General features: G+C 35.0%; 7 protein-coding genes across 7 annotated transcripts; 4 read left to right on the top strand and 3 right to left on the bottom strand.

The window, feature by feature from the left end:
• Window positions 1-96: 96 nt before the first annotated feature.
• On the top strand, window positions 97-6,263 carry BX664DRAFT_326990 (P-loop containing nucleoside triphosphate hydrolase protein). The gene is made up of 14 exons (XM_051544334.1): window positions 97-329; window positions 413-545; window positions 629-866; window positions 950-1,080; window positions 1,149-1,231; window positions 1,303-1,419; window positions 1,549-2,148; window positions 2,228-2,368; window positions 2,453-3,476; window positions 3,566-3,653; window positions 3,733-4,873; window positions 4,951-5,703; window positions 5,795-5,953; window positions 6,027-6,263. Exons 1-14 carry the CDS (start codon window positions 153-155, stop codon window positions 6,111-6,113), a joined length of 4,872 nt encoding a protein of 1,623 aa, XP_051403913.1. The 5' UTR covers window positions 97-152; the 3' UTR covers window positions 6,114-6,263.
• Window positions 6,264-6,346: 83 nt separating this feature from the next.
• On the top strand, window positions 6,347-8,011 carry BX664DRAFT_84629 (uncharacterized protein). Its single transcript, XM_051549762.1, has 7 exons — window positions 6,347-6,475; window positions 6,549-6,582; window positions 6,638-7,059; window positions 7,235-7,363; window positions 7,474-7,536; window positions 7,592-7,626; window positions 7,741-8,011. The coding sequence occupies exons 1-7, from the start codon at window positions 6,457-6,459 to the stop codon at window positions 7,765-7,767; spliced, it is 729 nt and encodes a 242-aa protein (XP_051403914.1). The 5' UTR covers window positions 6,347-6,456; the 3' UTR covers window positions 7,768-8,011.
• Window positions 8,012-8,163: 152 nt separating this feature from the next.
• Window positions 8,164-10,007, top strand: BX664DRAFT_383928 (uncharacterized protein). Its single transcript, XM_051549147.1, has 3 exons — window positions 8,164-8,277; window positions 8,378-9,783; window positions 9,841-10,007. The coding sequence occupies exons 1-3, from the start codon at window positions 8,175-8,177 to the stop codon at window positions 9,925-9,927; spliced, it is 1,596 nt and encodes a 531-aa protein (XP_051403915.1). The 5' UTR covers window positions 8,164-8,174; the 3' UTR covers window positions 9,928-10,007.
• A 26-nt stretch (window positions 10,008-10,033) lies between these two features.
• BX664DRAFT_293347 (TPR repeat protein 35) lies at window positions 10,034-11,293 on the bottom strand. The gene is made up of 5 exons (XM_051542039.1): window positions 11,074-11,293; window positions 10,934-10,998; window positions 10,715-10,861; window positions 10,312-10,641; window positions 10,034-10,224 (listed from the first exon to the last, which is right to left on the bottom strand). Exons 1-5 carry the CDS (start codon window positions 11,210-11,212, stop codon window positions 10,066-10,068), a joined length of 840 nt encoding a protein of 279 aa, XP_051403916.1. The 5' UTR covers window positions 11,213-11,293; the 3' UTR covers window positions 10,034-10,065.
• A 733-nt stretch (window positions 11,294-12,026) lies between these two features.
• BX664DRAFT_326999 (Alpha/Beta hydrolase protein) lies at window positions 12,027-13,573 on the bottom strand. The gene is made up of 7 exons (XM_051544335.1): window positions 13,386-13,573; window positions 13,237-13,271; window positions 13,032-13,101; window positions 12,937-12,958; window positions 12,673-12,853; window positions 12,219-12,607; window positions 12,027-12,161 (listed from the first exon to the last, which is right to left on the bottom strand). Exons 1-7 carry the CDS (start codon window positions 13,528-13,530, stop codon window positions 12,083-12,085), a joined length of 921 nt encoding a protein of 306 aa, XP_051403917.1. The 5' UTR covers window positions 13,531-13,573; the 3' UTR covers window positions 12,027-12,082.
• A 495-nt stretch (window positions 13,574-14,068) lies between these two features.
• BX664DRAFT_327001 (putative alginate lyase) lies at window positions 14,069-15,734 on the top strand. The gene is made up of 5 exons (XM_051544336.1): window positions 14,069-14,335; window positions 14,412-14,427; window positions 14,517-14,565; window positions 14,645-14,888; window positions 14,993-15,734. Exons 1-5 carry the CDS (start codon window positions 14,106-14,108, stop codon window positions 15,627-15,629), a joined length of 1,176 nt encoding a protein of 391 aa, XP_051403918.1. The 5' UTR covers window positions 14,069-14,105; the 3' UTR covers window positions 15,630-15,734.
• A 1,879-nt stretch (window positions 15,735-17,613) lies between these two features.
• Window positions 17,614-20,045, bottom strand: BX664DRAFT_84715 (uncharacterized protein). The gene is made up of 3 exons (XM_051549764.1): window positions 19,544-20,045; window positions 18,496-19,443; window positions 17,614-18,433 (listed from the first exon to the last, which is right to left on the bottom strand). Exons 1-3 carry the CDS (start codon window positions 20,010-20,012, stop codon window positions 17,712-17,714), a joined length of 2,139 nt encoding a protein of 712 aa, XP_051403919.1. The 5' UTR covers window positions 20,013-20,045; the 3' UTR covers window positions 17,614-17,711.
• Between the last annotated feature and the right edge of the window lie 506 nt (window positions 20,046-20,551).

Genomic DNA, 20,551 nt, shown 5'->3' on the forward strand with positions numbered 1-20,551 from the left:
TTTGTGTTCATCAAAGCCCATTTTTTCCCTTTTACCCCTTTTCTTTCTTTCTTTTTTTTTTTTTTTTTTTTTTTTTTCCTTCTTCACCTTCTTTTGTTTTTTTTTTTTATTGGTTTCTCTTTTTAGACTTTAATTAAAAGAAACTGATAAAGATGGCCACGGCTGAAATATCACCTCATATTCTTCAGGCCATTGAAGTTTATAGCAAAGGTACCAAAGCTTGGTTCGAAGATGAAAACGAAGCTTGGGTATCTGCTGAAGTGATATCCAAAGAAGTGACCGATACCGATGTCAAAATTATATTTCAAAACGACGAACAATCTGAAAGGGTAAGTTAAATAATAAAAAAAAGATGATGAACTACTTTGTACACGTTCTCATTTTTTTTTTTTTTTTTTTTTTTTTACTTCAGGAACATGTCTTTGAATCAAAACTACGCTTGTTGGAAAAGAATAATGGTGCTACTTTACCTCCACTTAGAAACCCTCCTCGATTAGAAAATATTGATGATTTGACCAACCTTTCTCATTTGAATGAACCTTCTGGTAAGAAACTATATATATATATACTTCTCGTCATCAACTAAATTAAATTTATACTCTTTTTTTTTTTCTTTTTTTACTATTAGTATTAAACACAATTCGTATTCGATATGCTCAACGTAATATTTATACTTATTCTGGTATTGTGCTGATTGCAGCCAATCCTTTTGATCGTGTACCTCTCTATGAACCTGATATCATCCAACAATACTCTGGTCGTCGACGTGGTGAATTGGAACCTCATTTGTTTGCTATTGCTGAAGATGCTTATCGATGTATGATTCGTGAAAAAACCAATCAAACTATTGTTGTATCTGGTGAAAGGTAATAGTAGTATTATTATTTTTATACTTTTCTATATTGAATCTCATTTCATCTTTTTCTTTTTCTTTTTTTTTTTTTAATAGTGGTGCAGGAAAAACAGTGAGTGCCAAATATATTATGCGGTATTTTGCTACAGCAGATGACAAGGAATCAGTTGGCAAGATAACTAAAGAAGGTGGAGGTGGAATGACTGAAGTGGAAGAACAAATCTTAGGTATGACAGATGATATATAAAAAAGGAGGAGACGCTAATGATTTTGCGTGATTTTTTTTTTTATCTAGCTACAAATCCTATTATGGAAGCTTTTGGGAATGCAAAAACTACAAGAAACGACAACAGTTCTCGCTTTGGGAAATATATTGAAGTAAGTATAGAAAAAGAAGACTTTAAAGATAAAACGTTTTGTCAATTAAAACTGGATTTTTATTTTCATAGATCCAATTCGATAAATCATGTAATATCGTTGGTGCCAAGATTCGAACTTATCTTTTGGAACGATCTCGATTGATCTTTCAACCAGAAACTGAAAGAAATTATCACATCTTTTATCAGGTAACAACCAAATTATTTGATATTCTATTATTATTATTATTATTTTTCTTTATTTTTACTGATTTCGTCTATCTTCCTTTTTTTTTTTTTTTTTTTTTTATAAAAAAATAATGTATTTATTACATCTAGCTTTGTTCAGGTGCACCTATCAATGAACGCAAGGAATTGGATTTGAAAGATTGGACTAAATTTCATTATTTGAATCAAAGTGGTACAGGCGTGATTCCAGGTGTGGATGATGTTGAAGAATTCGAATTAACTCAACGATCGCTTTCTATGGTGGGTATTGCTGTTCAAACTCAATGGCAAATTTTCCGTTTACTGGCTGCCTTGTTACATATTGGGAATATCGAAATTGGTGGTCGTAATGATGCAACTTTGGCCTCTGATGAACCTTCTTTAGTTACTGCTACTTCTCTACTTGGTATTAAGCCTTTGGATTTCAAGAAATGGCTTACTCGACGTCAAATCATCACTCGATCCGAAAGTATTGTTACCAATCTTAATCCTACTCAAGCTAATATTGTTAAGGATTCCGTCGCCAAATATATATATGCAAGTCTCTTTGATTGGTTAGTGGATGTTGTCAATCGTAGTCTTTCTTGCCAAGAAGAAGGTGTTGTTTCCACTTTTATTGGTGTATTGGATATTTATGGTTTTGAACACTTCAAGAAGAATTCATTTGAACAATTCTGTATCAACTATGCTAATGAAAAACTTCAACAACAGGTAAATGAGAAAAACAAAGGTGAATTGAAGAATGAATTATTTTGCTCACTTTTGTTATTTTTATTTAATTACATACTAGTTCAATCAACATGTTTTCAAGCTAGAACAAGAAGAATATGTCAAAGAAAAGATTGATTGGAAGTTTATTGAATTCAGCGACAATCAACGATGTATTGAAATGATTGAGGCCAAATTAGGTATTCTGTCTTTGTTGGACGAAGTAAGTGACAAGAAATTAAGGAATGAGATTTTTTTTTTTTTTAAAAAAAAAAAAGAAAAAACTCACTCTATTCATATTATTTAGGAATCACGATTACCGTCCGGATCCGACCAAGGTTTTTGTGACAAATTATACAACAACTTTACCACTCCAACGTACAAAAACTACTTTAAGAAGCCACGATTCTCAAACAAGGCATTTACAGTTGTACATTATGCTCATGAAGTAGAATATGATGCTGAAGGTTTTATGGATAAGAACAAGGATACAGTACCAGATGAAATATTGACCATGTTACAACATTCTGATTCTCAATTTTTGGTTGACATGCTACACACTGCTACTGAAGCTGCCAATGCTTCCGCTCAATCCAATCAAAATCCTGCCCCTGCTGCTGCATCAACAAAACCTGGACCGATGAAACGAGGACCTGTGGGTGGAGCAAACAAGAAACCAACATTAGGATCTATTTTCAAATTATCTTTGATCAGTTTGATGGATACCATTGGACAAACAAATGTGCATTATATTCGATGTATCAAACCAAATGAAGCCAAGGTTGCTTGGGTGTTCGATGCAAATATGGTGTTGGCTCAATTACGTGCTTGTGGTGTATTAGAAACAATCCGAATCAGTTGTGCTGGTTACCCTTCCAGATGGACATTTGACGACTTTGCTGATCGATATTATGCCTTGGTGAATTCAAAATACTGGGATCCTCATCTCAATCCTGATTTACATCAACTTTGCTCAACCATTTTGGACAAGGCCATACAAGACAAGGATAAGTATCAAGTAGGGCTTACAAAGATTTTCTTCCGTGCTGGTCAACTGGCTTATTTGGAGAAATTACGTGCTGATCGTTGGAATGAATGTACTGTCCTTTTACAAAAGAACATGCGTCGCTTTATCACAAGAATTCGGTATGTGCGTATGAAGGAATTAGCTTTACGATTACAACAAGTGGCAAGGAAAAAGGTGGCTCAACGAAATATGGAATTGATCCGTCAAAACAATGCTGCTGTGGTTATTCAAGCTCATGTTCGTGGTTATTTGGCAAGACAAAAACAAAAGCGTACTTTGGCCTTTGTGATCTCTCTTCAAGCTGGTAAATAGAAACCAAAAAAAAAAAAAAAAAAAAAAGGAGGGAAAAAGAGATCGGTACACTAATTCTTTATTTATTTATTTTTGTATTAGCTTCAAAGCGGTTATTAGCTCGACGTTACTTTGCTCATTTCCGAGAAAATCATGCTGCTACACAAATTCAACGACTTGTCCGAGGATGGTAAATAATAGAAGAACTCAAGAAAAGAAAAAAAAAAAAAAGGTCGTTGACTAATATATATATATATATATCTATATAGGGCTGTTCGCAAGAGAATCCATGGAGAACGCAAATTTATCACCAGCATTCAAGCCAATATTCGACGACGACAAGCCAAAAAGCATCTGCAACAATTACGAGCTGAAGCCAAATCAGCATCACATTTACAGCAAGTGTCCTACAAGTTGGAAAGCAAAGTGGTTGAATTGACTCAACATTTAACATTGCACAAGGATGAAAAAGAACAACTCAAGGTCAAGACAACACAATTAGAAGCTCAAGTACAATCATGGATTGACAAGTACAACAAGATGGAAAGCAAATCAAAATCATTGGAAATATCATTGGCTGAAGCAACTGAAACCAAAATGGAATACCAAAAGTTACAACAAGCATATGGTGAATTGGAAGAAACATACCAAGTGTCTCAAGCGGATCTCAAACAACGAGATGATACAATTCAACAATTGAAAGATGAAATTGAAAAGCAAAAGAATGAAATGGCTCAACTTAAATTACGACCTGCACGTATCCAAACAGATAGTAATTCGGCATCTCACAATAATGATGTAGCAGAACTCAAGAATCAAATTGCAGCCCTCAAGACACAATTATCACAAAGTCTCAAAGCACCCAAACGTCAAGGATCAATTAATTCACCTTATCCCCGCAATTTATCACCTTCTTCTCGTGGTGGTGCTGGTCGTGGATTATCACCTGAACGTGGCGGACGCTCACCTTCTACACCTGGAGTTGGTGGTGCAGCTCATCGTATGCAAAGTCCTCTCTCCCTTGCTGGACAATCTAGCGGTATCAACAATCAACACTCAGATTTTACAACATCTCCCAGCAAACTGGTGTATGCTGAACCTGAACAAATGCGTCCTATGTCCCTAGATCACAAGCATCTTCAAGCTGTGGAAGCTGAAGGCAATCCGGAAGAAGCTGTACGAACCATTTTACAAGACGAAGGTTTATTGGACGAGGAAATCTTAAATGGTTTGATTGTTAATCTCAAGATATTACCTCCCAATTCACAACAATTACCTGCACATCAAGAAGTGGTCTTCCCTGCCCACAACATTGGCTTATGTATTACTCAAATGTGGCGTTATGGCTATTTGGCAGAATCTGAACGTGTCTTGTTCACTGTGATGGATACTATTCAGAAATATTGCTTGGTAAGTATTAAAAAAAAAAAGAGAGAGAGAGAGAGAGAAGATGAGTATTCGTACTGATCTATTCTCATACTTTTTAGGGTTTTAGCGGTGAGGATACTATTGTGCCTTGTGCTTACTGGTTATCCAATGCTCACGAATTGTTATCATTGGTATGCTCAACTGAACAAGAACTAGAAAGGGAAATGAATTTCAATTCGATGAATGGAAGACGTGCGGTTGGATGGCATGATTTTGAAAAATTGGTTGCAACTGTGAAATACGAATTACAATGCCTTGAAGACAATATTTATCATCATTGGTTGACGGAACTCAAAAAGCGATTAAACAAGATGGCAGTTCCAGCATTGATTGAATATCAATCTTTACCCGGGTTTATTGCGACTGATAATTCTCGATTCTTTGGCAAGATCTTGGCTGGATCCAATCAACCTGCATTCACGATGGACGAACTTTTAAACTTTTTGAACCGAATTTACCGTGCGATGAAGTGCTACTATGTATCATTTTCGGTGATTGAACAAGTATTGACAGAACTTTTGAAATTGATTGGTGTGTCTACTTTCAACGATTTGGTGATGCGTCGAAATTATAACTCTTGGAAACGAGCAATGCAAATTCAATACAATATTACACGATTGGAAGAATGGTGCAAATCACATGAGGTGGCCGATGCGACTTTACAACTGGAACATTTGATGCAAGCAGCTAAATTATTACAATTGAAAAAAGTGACACAACAAGATATTACGACTATTTATGATGTATGCTGGTTGCTTGCTCCTACTCAAGTACAAAAGTTATTACAAAACTATTATGTAGCCGACTATGAAGTAAGTGCGAAAAAAAAAGACTCTTGGCGTTGTTGTACAACTATAGCAACAACAAAAAAAAACAACTCATCTCTCTTTATATAACGTTTAGGATCCAATCAGTAATGATATTCTTGGAGCTGTGGCGTCAAGAGTCAGCAGTGGGGACACAAATGATATTTTACTACTGGACAATGTGTCATTGGATGATAGCCCATATGAGGTACCTGAACCTGAAACTGTGGTGACCAATAATTATCTACCTGCATTCGTAAGTATTCTTTTTTTTTTTGTCGGATTATGAAAGAAAAAAAGATATTTATAGATAATTTATACTTTTTTAGCTTCAATTACAACGATTGCAACGACTGATGTCTTTGATGACTGTAATTCAACGACCAGCTTATCGAAAAGATTCCATGGAAGTCTGATGATCTTTTGAAGGTGTTTTGAATAGATCCCGTATAGTATAATTTTAGTTTTTATTTTTTTTATTATTTGTATACTTTGTTTTTTTTTTTTATATATAAATATATATGTTTTATCTTTTTGTAATTCTATGACTTTACTGTGGTTTGTGTTCAAAGGAACAGGCTAGGAATGCTTTTTTTCCAAATTTGGATGTTTTTTTTTTTAAGTGTCTAACGTTGGTCTCAGCTGAGCATGAAAGATGAAATAAAAAAAATGAGGTATTTCTTTTTACTTTTTTCCTTCTTTCTTCCTTTCTTTCTTCTTTTTTTTTTTTTATAACTTTTTATATACAATCTCTTTCTCATGTCTGCTTTACCTCCTGGTAAGAACTGCATCGAGAACGGTGGATGAATCATAAAGAAGATACAACTAATCTTATCGTTACTGTTGAATAGGATGGGCTAGTGCTCAAGCACCTGATGGTCGATAGTAAGTAAATAATGATGATATGAAAACATGATACTAAACCTATCTATTTATTTAGTTATTTTATTGATCATAATAATGGTGGCCGAACTACTTGGGATGATCCACGAAACTCGCAATATAACGCTCCTCCTCCACCACCCAACTATGGCAACTATCCTCCTCCTCCTCCTCCACCCCAACAAAGCTATCCTCAACAAGGTTATCCTCAACAAGGTTATCCTCAACAAGGTTATCCCCAACAAGATCAACAAAGAGGCTATGGGTATCCTCAACAAACTTATCCTCAACAAGGTTATCCACAACAACAACATCAACAACAACAACAACAACAACAGCCTGGTTCAAAATTCTCTACTGGTGCCAAGGTTGCTGCGGGTGCTGCCTTAGCTGGGCTTGTCGGCTTAGGTGTTGGTGAATTCATTGAACATGAAAAGGATGAAAATCGTCGCATTGAAGAATTGGAAAACGAAAGACGAGGTGCGTGGTATTGAAATAAAGAACTCTTTTACTATTTTTCTTTTATTTTTATTTTTTAAAACTCTTATAAAGTGGTCTACTTTTTATATATATATCTTGTTTTATCTCATTTTTATATATGTTTGTTGAATTGATGTCTGATTCTCTTTTTTTTTTTTCCCCTTCTATATAATAGAGGAAGGATACCGTGGTGGTTATGATCGGGATGATTACTATAGAGATGGCTATGGTGGTGGCTCTACAACTATCATTAATCAAGATGGTGGTCTCTTTGGTGATGATCGACAAACAACTATTCGAACAGGTAAATCAAAAAAGGGAAAGCTCAACTTGGAGATGATGACATTCGCCTACAATGATCAACTCACCTTATGATCTCTTCTTATTCCTGTTTTTATACATATATATGTACAGATGAATATGGCAATACGACAACTGTGACAAAGGAAGATGGCTGGTTTAGGGATACAACTACAGGTAGAGAAAAAAAAAATGAGGATGAGAATTTATATATGCTAACGTTATTGTTTAGTGACTGAAACGGATAGATATGGAGATACCATAGTGGTAAGTTTTTTTTTTTTTTTTTTTTTGACTGTCCTTTTTATTTCTCTACCATCCTATCATCATTATTATCATTATCATCGTTTTGCTAAATGGTTTACATATTCTTTATTATAGGAAGAAGAAGATTCTAGTTGGTTTTAGTTTAGATACCATACTCCTTCAGTTATTTATTTTGTTGATTCAATAAAAAAATCTATTTATGTCTACTAGTTCACTACGACGTTTCATATTATCACTAGTCATCTGAACCTATTCAACTGAAGTCATACACCCAATAAGATGCCTTCCTTCTTATCTTCAATACATCTTCTTCCTCCATCGAACCTTTGTTCTATATAAATTAGTTTTACGAGAGATCAAAGGCGAGTGTGCAATGACCTGTGAGCATTTTTATCCAATATTGAGATTATTGAAGCAAAGAAATCGTTAAATTAAAGTGAATCAAGTATCATACAAAATGATGAAATCAAACGCCGACTTTCATTTTTCTTTTTTTCGCGCGTCCATCAAAGTATTTTTTATTCTACATTTCTTTCCTTAATATACAAATGTCCAACACAAGTGATAAACTATGGCACTTTGATGCTCCACGATATTATGATTTTGGCAAAACGGAAGAAGAAAACAATCATCAAGGAGACACATGGTTTGGTAAAGATGACGAAAAAAACAAATAACAAATCACAGAGTATAGTCTGACCTCTTTTTTTTTTTTTTTTTTTTTTTTATCTTTTCTTTTTTTAATTTACAGCACGACAAGCTACTTCCAGTTTATCTGTATCGTCGTTATCTACGTTGAAAAATTCCAATAACAGCATGGAAAAAGACGGAAATTTGGACAAAGCCAGAGAAGAACAATTACAGGAATCTCAAACATCCAACTACATGGAAATGAACGACTACCAAACGTTGGAATATCAGCCGATTAACTATACAGAAGATGTCTATTTGAACTCACCATCACAAAGACGAACACCATTAAAACGACGTGACATGAAGAAGGAATTGGTACGGACGCAGACACAACAGGAACAGCAAGGATATCAAAATAGCTCAAATGAGGGAACATCAAACGGAGGATCTACTCGAATTTCATTACCATCTCGAAGGGCAATAGAAAATGAACCTAGTTATGAAAGCGATCATCAGGAATCAAAGGATGGACACCCATCTATCCAGTTACCGCAGAGGCGACGACGTATATCACCCATCTCAACTGAAGAAAGTACTGCTCCTTCGTTTCCAAAACCAACTTCTCCGCTTACTTCAAATGTATCACCTGCAATACAACAGCATGATCAAGGCAATCATATCAATACGGAACAAGTCAATCCATTGTCTTCATCAAATACAAATCAATTTCTTTCGCCAATCTTGGGTGATTCATCTATCGCAGACAAGTCTACGTTAACAATGAAACAACAACACATGGACACAGAAACAGCAGGGAAGGAAAAACAACAAGCAACTGGAAATAGTGCCTACTCTTCATCAACACCTGAAAACGACCATATCATGGAAGATCAGAGTGAACATTTATCATCCCCAAATCAACTACGACTACCGACTAGAAAGCGAGTATCCACTGAAAGAGTAGATGATATTACTGCAACACCTGAGAATAACAGCCGTTCTTCGGACGCCAATACAATTGTATCTGAAACGCCATTACTGAAGCTTATTGCGCAGATCAAATCACAACGACAATCCCCGGTGTCAAGGAAACGTCCACGTTCAGTAGAAATGGATGATCAACACGACAGCAATGACCAACCATCATCGCCACTCTTACAACTCATCGCACGTGTTCAATCCTATCGACATATACCCAAACTTGTTAGCGATGGGAACCTAGGAAGATCATCATGGAAAATGGAAACAATAATGAATCGTGCAAGAAGAGTGATTGACGAAGCACATACTAAAAGTAGACAATGGATCATACCCAGCGAGCATCAGCGCTTATCCGACTTTATAAAACAGCATCAGAAAAGACGATTTAGCACTACCGCCAAAACACGCATCAGTATGATATCGAAGCATTCACATGAAGACAATGAATATGATATTTCTATTTCTGATGATGATGATGATGATGATGATGATGATACACTCAAGGACCAACATACAAATGAACATCTTGATCCATCTGAACGTGTAAGTGCTCAATCATATATACATACTGTTTGTATTGACTTTTTTTATTTTTTATAGTCATTTGTTTCACGCTATTTGCCAGTAAATCTGACCATCCCACGAAGCCCGAAATTTGCCACCAATAAACGATCAAGACGATGGTGATCATAATGATCATCATTCCACTCCTATGTATATATGTATAGAACAATTGATAGTGTAGTTTTATTTTGATCATCTTTTACAAACAATAAAAAAAATATATACATATATTTGATGATAGATAGATATAAAATAACTTTTTTATTTTTGATTCAATTCTATATTAGATAAATAAGATTCTACTATTTTGCGTTGTTCATGAGGTTGTTTTTGATATACATCCAATAAACGTTCGGTAGCAAGAGCATGAAGATTGCCAGCATGTTGTACTTCAGTATCCTTGAGTAATTTGGAAGCACACTAACAAATAAAAGTAATCAAAAGTTAGGCTTATCCTTATATTATATTAAAAAAAAAAAAAAAAAAAAAAAAAAAAAAAAAACTTACCAGATGTAATCCATATAAAGCACGTACATGATCAGTACATAATTCCAAAACCTTGCAATAATGTTTTAATGCCAAAGAGTAATGTTGTAACGTATAAAGGATTTCAGCATACTTCAAATACACAATATGATTGGTAGGTTGTAATAGGATCATTTCCTCACAACAAAAGGCTGCTTGTTCATACATGTATTTAGTCAGGTAAAGTTCACACAGTTCAAGCCATCCTTCAAAATCATCGTAATAAGTATCCAAATATTTCGTCAATGCTTCCACAGCTTCTTGATCCTTGTTCCTGGTTTTGAATAACGCGATCTGTCGTTTAGAAGCAAGCTATCCAAAAAAAAAAAATAATAATAATAATTTAGTCTCTATTACTACAAATTCCATAGATAAATTATTTTACCATGTGAGTTTCGTCTTCTTGTAAGATACTATCGTAGACTTGTTGTGCTTCATCCAATCGTCCTGCCGCCTCATGTCGCATACCAAGCAACCGTCGGAATCGAAGTGATGATTCTCCAAATCGTTTTTGCAAGTGGTCGATACATACCTAAAAAAAAGAAAGAGTCAATACGACGTATCTTCCTGTCCATCGTGACAAAAGATATTCCTTTCATCTTACATTGGCCAAGTTTTGATCATCTACATCCAAAGCAGCAATACATATTTGTTCATAAAGAGGCCAAACTTTCAAATAAAAAAAAAAAAAAAAAAAAACTTTGGTCAATACCTTTCTATTTTTTTTTATTGTTGCTTTCTTACCTTCGTCTCCAAGTTTGGTTGTGTAGTTATCACGTAATAATCGTGCACCGAGAGAAGCCACCTTCTCAGACTGACGTTCATTGGTCATACGATATGTCTTTAACTCTTCAAGAGCTTGTGTATAATCAAAACGAGGCATAGTGACACTTGGTATGAAACAAAACTTGGATATGTCGAAATGATTAGGAAGAAAGAAAAGAAACCAACTCAAACAATTTGGAAAATAAAAAAAAAAAAAAAAAGAGACAAGCACAAGAACTTCAAAACCCGCTGCCATCTTGAGTTCCACTCTATGGAGAGCATCCTTTTTATGCTCTTTTGCAATTCACTCAAAACTCACCATCAATTCATCAAACTTAGACCTAATGTAGAGGAAACCATTCTCTTTCAATTGTCTTCATAACAGTTAATATCTTACCTTTTATAGAGTCAATTAAAAATGAAATGTCAATTTAGTCATAACTCATCCAATAATGACCATCCTCCAATGAAACTAATACCATTAGATTCCTCTTAAAAAAGTAGTTTAATATCATTTAATCTCATTTTATTACTTATCTTGCCAGCTAATGTACAATATCGATTTTTCCAAAAATTGCCTGATGACCCCTCGATGATTTATTTTTACAGCCAAAGTTTGGCTGAGGAGTTTCAAATTTTTGGCTGTAAAAATCAAAAAATCCATCCCATTTTTTTTTTCAATCTGTACAAGAGAGTGAGCAAAAAAAAAAAAAAAAAACTTTTGCCTTCACCTTTCTAGAGTCATCATCAACGTACCAAATTAGAATACAACATAAAACAACCGGATTTTCTTGAAATACATCTATTTTTGTTTATAATTTACTATTGCATTTATAGGAGTAAATTAAAGAAAGCACTAATATCGCCATTGCTGGCATGAAATTAATTCACGAAAAAGTATCCTTCATTGTTCATCCAAATTAAATCCATTGTTGTCATATAAATAAGTAGAATCACAGTTTATTATTTATTATAATAATTATTCTAATCACTGACTAGTTTGTGAGAAATGCTCCGCTAGCAAGGCGTTGTACTTTTCCTTTTGTTCTTCAATGAGTCCATGGCCACTACATCAAACAATAATGAAAATCAATTCAAAGATTCATTCAGGTGTGAGTCCTTACCCTCCTTCAAAAACTTCCAAACGACAATCCAATACTTTATGCATTTGATACGAATAATCAGGTCGAACAAGATAATCCCAAGTGCCAGTAATAATCATGGTTGGTATGCCAGTTTTTCGAAACTGAGTGAGTCGAGCATCAGAAACATAATGTCGTAAACATGCTGCAGTTTGTCCAATGTTTCCATGAAGAGGTTGAATCCTTGTTTTTGTACTACGACGTTGAACTCTTGCTTTGACCATATGTCGGTTGGTTGGATATGATTCATCTTCCGTGCATGTTTGTTCAAGCCATGTGGGAGGGTATACTAAGGAAACCATGGAATCCACTCTTTCTTCAATAGTTTTCAATATAAAAGCCGATCGAGCCAAGCTCGTCACTGCTCTGACCTATGAAAACATAAAAAAAAAAAAAATGATGAGTCTTAAAAACATATTTCGATCAAATAACTTACAGTTGGAATGAGTTTCCTTGCACAAGTGCTTGTTAATGTCAGTGTCTTAAGTCTTTCAGGTTCAGTTGTAGCCATTTCCAAAGCAATCATGCCACCCATACTAATACCAACGAGATGAATACCGGAAGTCCAACCGAAATGATCTAACAAGTCGAATGCATCTTTGGCCATTTGTGAGGTACTATATCAAAAAAAAAAAAAAAAGGTCAATCCATCAATACAATAATTACGTATCCATAAAAATGTAATCATATTTTAAATTACGCATAAAGTCCGGAAGGGGAATCTATCATAAAGAAAATGAAAAAATGACATCCATTAAAAAAAAACGACTTGTACTTTTTTTCTGATAAACTTACCAGAATTTCCGACACCACGATTATCAAAGATAATGACAGTATATTTCCCAGTTTCTGCCAAATATTTGCACTACATATAGTTATTCCAAATATATATATATATATTTATAAAAATGTAGAAATGGTAAGTAGGTAATCATAGGAGAACTCCGTCGTTTCCTATTAGGTCAGCTTTTTTTTGTCCTTTCATTCTTTCTAAATGTACCTGATGTTCCCAAGCTTGACAAGGTGTAGATAATCCTAATGATTCATGTAAAAACAGAGACAAACATATAAAAAGAAAAAAAAAAAAAGAAAAAGGAAGGAGTTATAATTGTTTTTTTCTTTTGTCTAGTAAACTTGTTATATTCTTACCCATAACCAGCACTACTTTTTCTATACCAGAGCCGTGGATTTCATAATACATGTTGAGTGGTTGAGAGTCCCGATCTTTGGCAACAGAAACATAACCTTTTTCTTTCAATGAAGAAAACTCTTCAGCAATAGTTTCTATAGTCATAATAGGAAAGATCAATCTAATATTGATACTAGGAAAAAAAAAAAAAAAAAAAAAGAGGAAAAGAAAAGAGTGAAAAAAAAACCATAAGCTACCGTTTTGAAAGCCTTTTCAGTGACTATTTCAAATCCCGTTCAGGACCTAAGATGCAACTACAATAAGAGAATCCTTATGATTGAAGAAAATTTGTCCTTCAATGTGATGAGTAGTATTTTGGTTCATTTGTCGAAAACAAGATAGCATAATTTAGCTTACTTGATAAGGATTTGTATGATGGGGGGATTTGTTGTTGATGAGTATGATTGAAATTATTTTTGGCTCATACTGTCGTACAATACAATGTTGAAGGATTATAGTTTGATGATGCATTAATGATAAAAAAGATAAATTATGATATTTTCGTTAGATGATGATTGAATATGTGATGTTGTTGTTGTTAGCCAATAAGTGTAACCAGAGTCGGGCATTCAACCCAGAAAAATGCTGTGCTCTTTTCCATGCGATTCAAATAAAAAAAAAGTTTTGTCGTTCTTTTTCGTATTATAACATAAAATTACTCTTAGAAAATTTATTCTCTTATGGGACCAAGAAAACCGGAAATTGAATACATTCATCTTGATCTTGTTGCCAAGTGTCGAGATAGTGAAGCAAATGACCTGGACTTTGCAGCATTGAAGGTGGCTATGGATGCTTTGAAGAAACTGGCAGATAGTGCTTTGAAAAAAGGACCTTATTCTATTGTCAAGGATAAAAAACCTCCCTATATTGCTGCCTCCGGTGATGTTCATGACTTTCTTAGTTATGCTCCGTAAGTACATGTATATATATATATTAATTTCATCTACTTGACTTTTTTTTTTCTTTCTGTTTGTATTATAATGTAGTTATTGGTGGCCTTCTGTAAGTAAAAGATATAATGTAGAAAACCGAAAAGATATGTTTTTACAAAAAACATATATACTCACGTTTATCTCTCTTTTATTTATTAGGATGCAAACGACGGCACATATGTTCGAAAAGATGGCAAACGGAACCCAGGTAATATACAAGAGGAAGACGAAAATAGGTTTTGATAATCCTTAACACCTTTTTTTTTTTTTTTTTTGTTATATACTAGACGTCAAATTGGCTCAAGATCAAAGTCAACTGGAGAATTTCTCAGAACAGTTCATGTATTTATGCCTTGGTTATGAACTATTTCGCGATGAAGAATACGCCAAACATGCAGTTCATTTACTGGAAGTGTTTTTCCTGAATCCTGAAACAAAAATGAATCCAAATGTAAATTATGGTCAAGTCATCCGTGGTACCAATAATGAAAATGGAAAAGGACGTCCGGACGGGCTCATCAGTACAAGAACGTAAGTTTGAGACGATATCAATGGATGAATATATATATATATATATTTGTACTGATGATTAATATTATTATTATTATTATTATTTACTCTCGGGGAGACTTTAGACTTGCATGTGTGGCCAATGTACTTCCAGCATTATTCAAGTTCTCTGGATATGCACGTATTGCAGATGGAATAGGTTTATGGTTTCAACAATACGGGCAATGGCTTTTAACAAGTGATATTGGCAAACAAGTGGCGACGAAGAAAAACAATCATCTGTCTTGGTACTTGGTTCAACTTGTTATGATTCATTCTGTGTACCCATTACCATCAGTAGAAGACATGCTACGCTCGTTTTTACAAACCAAACTATCTGAACATATCGATCCAACAACGGGTGATCAGCCTTTGGAAAGCCAACGTACACGGCCTTTCCATTATTTGGTCTTCAACTTGCAGGCACTAATATACATTACAGAATGGACAAGAGATCATCCACACTTATTTGGATGTCAAGACGAATTAATCGGGAAAGCAGTAGATTACCTTGTGCAGTACGATACGACAAAGACAAAGGAAGATAGTACAGAAGCTCTTCGATGTGTCCAGCAAATGCAACGACGACAACAACATGGTCCTCCAGGTCGGCAACGTACTCTAGATACATATCAACAGTGGATCGATACGACAAAATCATGTGAAAATGCAGAAAATATCTCGGGACCCAAGAATGCTTTATATCCTTTATGGTCAAGATAGGTTTTATTGGAATAGTATTCGTTATATTTTAGGATAGATATCTTTTTTTTTTTAATAAAAAAAAATTTATTATGTATGGATAATGCAAATACATACACAGTATCATCATAATCGAGCATTGATAGAGAAAATAGTCCTTCTCGTTCCTTCGATTCTACTTTGACATCCTCCTCGTAAGTACCAGTAAAAGAAAAACTTGTATTGACTTGATCTTACTTACTTTACTTTACTTCTATATTGAACTGATTTATTTTTTAATTTTCTATCTACTCGCCTATCTAAAGATGTCCCTCCTACTTGCTGTGACACTAGCCGAAAAGGAAAAGCAGGTAATAAGATACATTAAAAACAAAGTTTAATATGAATATAGATAATTTTGTTTTACTGATCCTCTTCTGATTATGGATATCAGCCTGGATGCATGACCTGTCCCCAAGATTATTCCTCGTACATCAACGTCAACATCAACTTCAGCACCAGCATCAACATCATCATCATCATCATCATCATCAATGTCAGCATCAGCATCATCATCATCATTATCATCATCAATACCAGGGTCATCACTTCCTTCTTCTTGTTCTTCTTGTTCTTCTCCTTCCTCATCACCATCATCATTACCATTGAAGCAAGGTATTTTGTATCATAGTATAGAAGTGAAATTGAAATAAAAGTTATACCAAATAATGACGATCGTTGTAGAATGATTTTTATTTCCAAACTTGTCCAACAAAAAAAAAAAATAGTATTATCATCTTGACTTTTTAGATGAATGAATCAAAAAGTGTACAATGATTGTAGTCCATTTGTAATCATTTATCCATAGAGAACATTTAAAAGATTCAAATTTTTTCAACCCTATCGGTCTCTACTCCATCCGCCTTGAAAAAAAAAAAAAAAAAAGAAATGATCCTATTATGCAAGAACTTTCCCAGGATTTTAGGCTCGTGTATCTATTACAAATGACAGGATCAAAATACAGGAAAAAATCAGGTATCTTTACTATAAATAAATACAAGATAAATCAGGTTCTAACTATATTTACAGGATATTTACATTTTTTTTTTATTTTTATTGTGAATGACAGATACTATAGTACGGTAAATATAATACGACGAGTAAAAAAAAAAAAAAAGCTACACTACAACTGATATCGTCCACGCCTTGATCTTGATGATGACGAGGATGGTCTTGACGACGATGATGTTGGCGATGATTGTCTTGACGATGATTGTCTTGACGATGATGGTCTTGACGATGATGGTCTTGACGATGGTATTATTAATAATGAAGAAGCTACTACTGCTTTTGAAGACGATGCATTTCTCTTTCCTAAAAAAAAAAAGGTTAATGGCTGTAAAATATGATTTCCCAGTCTGCCAATCTTACCGACCGTTCTACACGATTTGCCCATTAATTTCTGAGTACAGCGTTGGCGATCCACTGATCTTGATCAATACTTATTCCAGCTGCAGCCAATCTGGTTTCAAGATCCTTCTTCGCTTTTTGCTTGACTTTCGCCGGTATGTTTGACCAGTTTCAGTGTTCTTGATGCCAGGCTTGCTTCATTTGCCTTATTATTAACTATAGCCATGGCTTTGATAGTCTTCAGGTTTTTTCGTGCCTGATTGGGACCTTCCAGATGGGATAAAGCCGTGAGCAATACATTGTTCGTTACTTTGACTCTTTTCCGTTGATCATGTTGATTGGATGTCTAATGTCTCGTTCCTTTGATTGTTTTTTCAAACATGCCAATTAACTTTGTCGAGCTTTTTCTCTACTTGACCAATGTTGCTGACCTTTTTCCTCTACAACGCGTAATCGTTCGTCCAATTCTTCTAATAGAGTCATGATATAATTAGACATTTATTTTGGAGGGGAAGTGGTCTGAGGGAAAAAGAAAGAGAGAAAAAAGAAACGAAAAAAAAAAAAATGGGGATTGAAAATTTATGCTAAAAAGAACGGGTTTTAGAATAAAAATAGATATTATTAGAAAAAATAAAAAAGAATGTTTATTGAATGTAAATTGATATAATAAGGATGTATATTGGTAATAAATAATGATAAAATAATAATAAAGATCTAAACAAAACGGGGTAAAATAGTAAAAGGACGTAAAGGTTTTGTTTCCGAGAGTTCCAAAGCATAAAGTAAGCAATCCTTGGCTCTTTCTAAACTTTGTTGATGACGATACACAGAGCCCAATAAGAACCAAGCCTCTTCATGATCCCAGCCAAACGAACGTGTAGTTCTATCCAGTAATGCTTCGGCCAATTCCCATTGTGTTTCCTTTTGGTGAATCCATGCTGACGCCATATCGACATGTGTTTGAATATGATCAGGATTGATGGCTAATGCCTTTTTAAATGCATCCAAAGCTGTGTCGTAGAGCTCTTCTTCATCATCATCACTGTCGTCACCATCGTTTTGCTTCTTCTTTTCTTTCAAGCGGTGTGCTTCGAGACATAATAAGCCAAGCTGATGCCAAACATCCGCATCCGTCAATCCAATTTCTTCTGCTTCCAAAATAGCTTGCACTGCTTCATCCAATCGTCCAGCTTTAATGAAGGATCCTGTGCACATGACCCAGAGTTTCACCACTAGTGTATTCCATCGTTCCCGTTGGTATCGTCCAAATGCATTTTCCTTGCTGTGAACGGCGCCATTATAGCTGACAAGAGTGGTGGCATCGCTACCACGGCGGCTGTTATTATTAGTGGATGTAAACGAGGAGAAAGAGGGTGCCACCATGGATGCTAATGATACATTGTCCAACAATTGTCGTGAAGGTTGTCTTGACGAAACTAAAAAAAAAAATAAATAAACATATCAGTTAACCCAATCATTGTTTTATACATTTTCTTACCTGTACTACTTTGGCTTTGTTTATCTTGAGAGGAGAAAGAGGCACCAGTGGATGAGGAAACAGAATGAATCCGTTTACCAAGTCGCATATCAATAAGTCCTCTTTTCTTCTTTTCCTTTGGTTGCTTGTCTGAGGAAGGCTTTCGATTACTGATCGTTTCTTCGCTATTGCTAGCTTTAGGAACCCTATTGCCATTGGTAACACCTTGTTGTTGTAAAGTCGATCCTAATGTACCATTGCTTCGTTGTCGATCGATGGATTCATGATTGTTCTTGCTACTGACAGAATGTGATCGAGTACGAGAGGAGACAGAAGACCGTCGATTGTTGTTGCTACCGGGTACAGCTAAACTATCTACCATCAAACTTGTTTTGGATTCTTCAGTAAAAGAAGTGGCGGATGAGGACGATGTTGATGATGATGCTGCTGCTTCTAATTCACCATTGACAAGTCCAAGCTGTTGTGCCAATTTTGCATACAATGTAAACAATTCGCTGTAGTAAGAGAGTACGGTCTCAGGTCCTTCCAAAGTTTCCAAAAGTTGAATTTGTGTCATTCTCGTTGTCAAATAAGCTTCTGCAATGTCAAAATGATGTCGACTATTATCTTCACCGTTCCACGAGATCATTGGAATACCACTACTGAGAGGTGAAAACGTGGGTAGATCACATGCTTTCAATCCGGCTTCAACCGCTTGTAAGGCCTTTGGTAATTGGTGGAATTGTCGAGAAGTAGATAAGAGTGCCAATAGATGCCATGATGGAAGATGATCAGAACGTAATTGAATAGAGTGAGTAATGGATGTCACTGCACTTCCAATATCTCGCATTTGTGCTTGTTGTACAGCTAATTCATAATATGAATCCCATGTAGCTTGAAGTTCCACTGCTTTGGTTAACGAATGAAGAGCATCACCATGTAATTCGGATCGTAATTCTGGTTCATCACCTACGTTAACAGTAATAATAATAGTAATAACAAATACAGACAAAAATATAAATATAAAATCTTGATTTCATCTTTTTTTTTTTTTTTTTTTGTAACTTACATTGTAAAGCACGAAGTCCATAGGCAGCACCATGAGCACGATAACACTTGGCCAAAAGATCGCTATCCAGTTGTTGATTCCCACTTGCTGATTCTCTTGCCAATTCCAATGCTAAATCCGCCAAGTTGGCAGCCAATACACCTTGCTGACATTCCCGACCATAAAGAATAATAGCAGCCAATAGTACTTTAAGCACCAAAGCTTCGGATTCTTGAATCAAAGGATCATTTAAACTTGCCATCCGCTTGAGTTTCTTTTGAATAGCCTCCACCTTTGCGTTGACTTCTAGAACACCATTAGGCGTCACTTCGATTCCATTTGTATCCATCTTGTCAGTATCGCTGAGTCCCACAATTTCCATATATGCACGAAAGGCATATTTAGCTTCATCCAGATCCCCCAGTTGCATTAATGTGAAGAAGATGAGTCTTGCAATGCATGGATTATTAAAAGTCCTTTCCTTGGCCATATATAGAAACTATAGAATCATTTAGTAATTGTGATATGTCTTTTTTTTTATAAGTTACCTGTAGAGTACGTCGAATATTACTCAATTCGCCCCAACCAATGATATCATGAGCCATAAAAATCAGTTTAGACAATTCAATCACAAATTTACTGGTTTCCTTGACCGAAAGTTTGGGTTCCAACGCATTATATAATGTACGATAAAGAGTCAAGACAGAGACAAGTTCATCATAAATGCCAAAGTGAGAAGAGTTCGTTTGAATCACTGAAAGTGAACTAACAAAAAAAAAAAAGTAGATACTATTTAGATTTTATTTCTTTAAACCACTGATTTTTTTTTTTTTTTTTTTTTACCTTTCATTTGTTCCATTGACAGACATTGGGAAATAAGTATCTTCGAGATGAATTTTTGTCAAGTATTGGGTATATAGGCTGAGCACGTTCCATCGTTTATAAGGACGCCAATGGGTAGACCAATGAGAGCATGATAATTGATAATAAGCACGCATGGATTTAAGAGTTTGACGTACAGGAGCACTA

The sequence above is a fragment of the Halteromyces radiatus genome (assembly GCF_025201355.1).
Source record: "Halteromyces radiatus strain CBS 162.75 chromosome Unknown BX664scaffold_2, whole genome shotgun sequence".
NCBI lineage: Eukaryota > Fungi > Mucoromycota > Mucoromycetes > Mucorales > Cunninghamellaceae > Halteromyces > Halteromyces radiatus.

Excerpts from the sequence above, each read along its gene's own strand:
- BX664DRAFT_326990 (XM_051544334.1), top strand. The coding sequence starts at position 153 with ATGGCCACGGCTGAAATATCACCTCATATTCTTCAGGCCATTGAAGTT. Across the intron at positions 1,081-1,148 it reads AGTGGAAGAACAAATCTTAG|CTACAAATCCTATTATGGAA; the intron begins GTATGACAGATG and ends TTTTTTATCTAG. Across the intron at positions 2,149-2,227 it reads ATGAAAAACTTCAACAACAG|TTCAATCAACATGTTTTCAA; the intron begins GTAAATGAGAAA and ends ATTACATACTAG.
- BX664DRAFT_84629 (XM_051549762.1), top strand. Across the intron at positions 7,060-7,234 it reads ATTGGAAAACGAAAGACGAG|AGGAAGGATACCGTGGTGGT; the intron begins GTGCGTGGTATT and ends TCTATATAATAG. Across the intron at positions 7,537-7,591 it reads GTTTAGGGATACAACTACAG|TGACTGAAACGGATAGATAT; the intron begins GTAGAGAAAAAA and ends GTTATTGTTTAG.
- BX664DRAFT_383928 (XM_051549147.1), top strand. The coding sequence starts at position 8,175 with ATGTCCAACACAAGTGATAAACTATGGCACTTTGATGCTCCACGATAT. Across the intron at positions 8,278-8,377 it reads TCAAGGAGACACATGGTTTG|CACGACAAGCTACTTCCAGT; the intron begins GTAAAGATGACG and ends TTTAATTTACAG. Across the intron at positions 9,784-9,840 it reads ATCTTGATCCATCTGAACGT|TCATTTGTTTCACGCTATTT; the intron begins GTAAGTGCTCAA and ends TATTTTTTATAG.
- BX664DRAFT_293347 (XM_051542039.1), bottom strand. The coding sequence starts at position 11,212 with ATGCCTCGTTTTGATTATACACAAGCTCTTGAAGAGTTAAAGACATAT. Across the intron at positions 10,642-10,714 it reads AAGAAGACGAAACTCACATG|CTTGCTTCTAAACGACAGAT; the intron begins GTAAAATAATTT and ends TTTTTTGGATAG. Across the intron at positions 10,225-10,311 it reads CTTTATATGGATTACATCTG|TGTGCTTCCAAATTACTCAA; the intron begins GTAAGTTTTTTT and ends TTTATTTGTTAG.
- BX664DRAFT_326999 (XM_051544335.1), bottom strand. The coding sequence starts at position 13,530 with ATGACTATAGAAACTATTGCTGAAGAGTTTTCTTCATTGAAAGAAAAA. Across the intron at positions 13,272-13,385 it reads AAAAGTAGTGCTGGTTATGG|GATTATCTACACCTTGTCAA; the intron begins GTAAGAATATAA and ends ATGAATCATTAG. Across the intron at positions 12,608-12,672 it reads CAAGGAAACTCATTCCAACT|GTCAGAGCAGTGACGAGCTT; the intron begins GTAAGTTATTTG and ends ATGTTTTCATAG.
- BX664DRAFT_327001 (XM_051544336.1), top strand. The coding sequence starts at position 14,106 with ATGGGACCAAGAAAACCGGAAATTGAATACATTCATCTTGATCTTGTT. Across the intron at positions 14,566-14,644 it reads AGATGGCAAACGGAACCCAG|ACGTCAAATTGGCTCAAGAT; the intron begins GTAATATACAAG and ends GTTATATACTAG. Across the intron at positions 14,889-14,992 it reads GGGCTCATCAGTACAAGAAC|ACTTGCATGTGTGGCCAATG; the intron begins GTAAGTTTGAGA and ends GGGAGACTTTAG.
- BX664DRAFT_84715 (XM_051549764.1), bottom strand. The coding sequence starts at position 20,012 with ATGGCCAAGGAAAGGACTTTTAATAATCCATGCATTGCAAGACTCATC. Across the intron at positions 19,444-19,543 it reads TGGACTTCGTGCTTTACAAT|GTGATGAACCAGAATTACGA; the intron begins GTAAGTTACAAA and ends CTGTTAACGTAG. Across the intron at positions 18,434-18,495 it reads ACAAAGCCAAAGTAGTACAG|TTTCGTCAAGACAACCTTCA; the intron begins GTAAGAAAATGT and ends TTTTTTTTTTAG.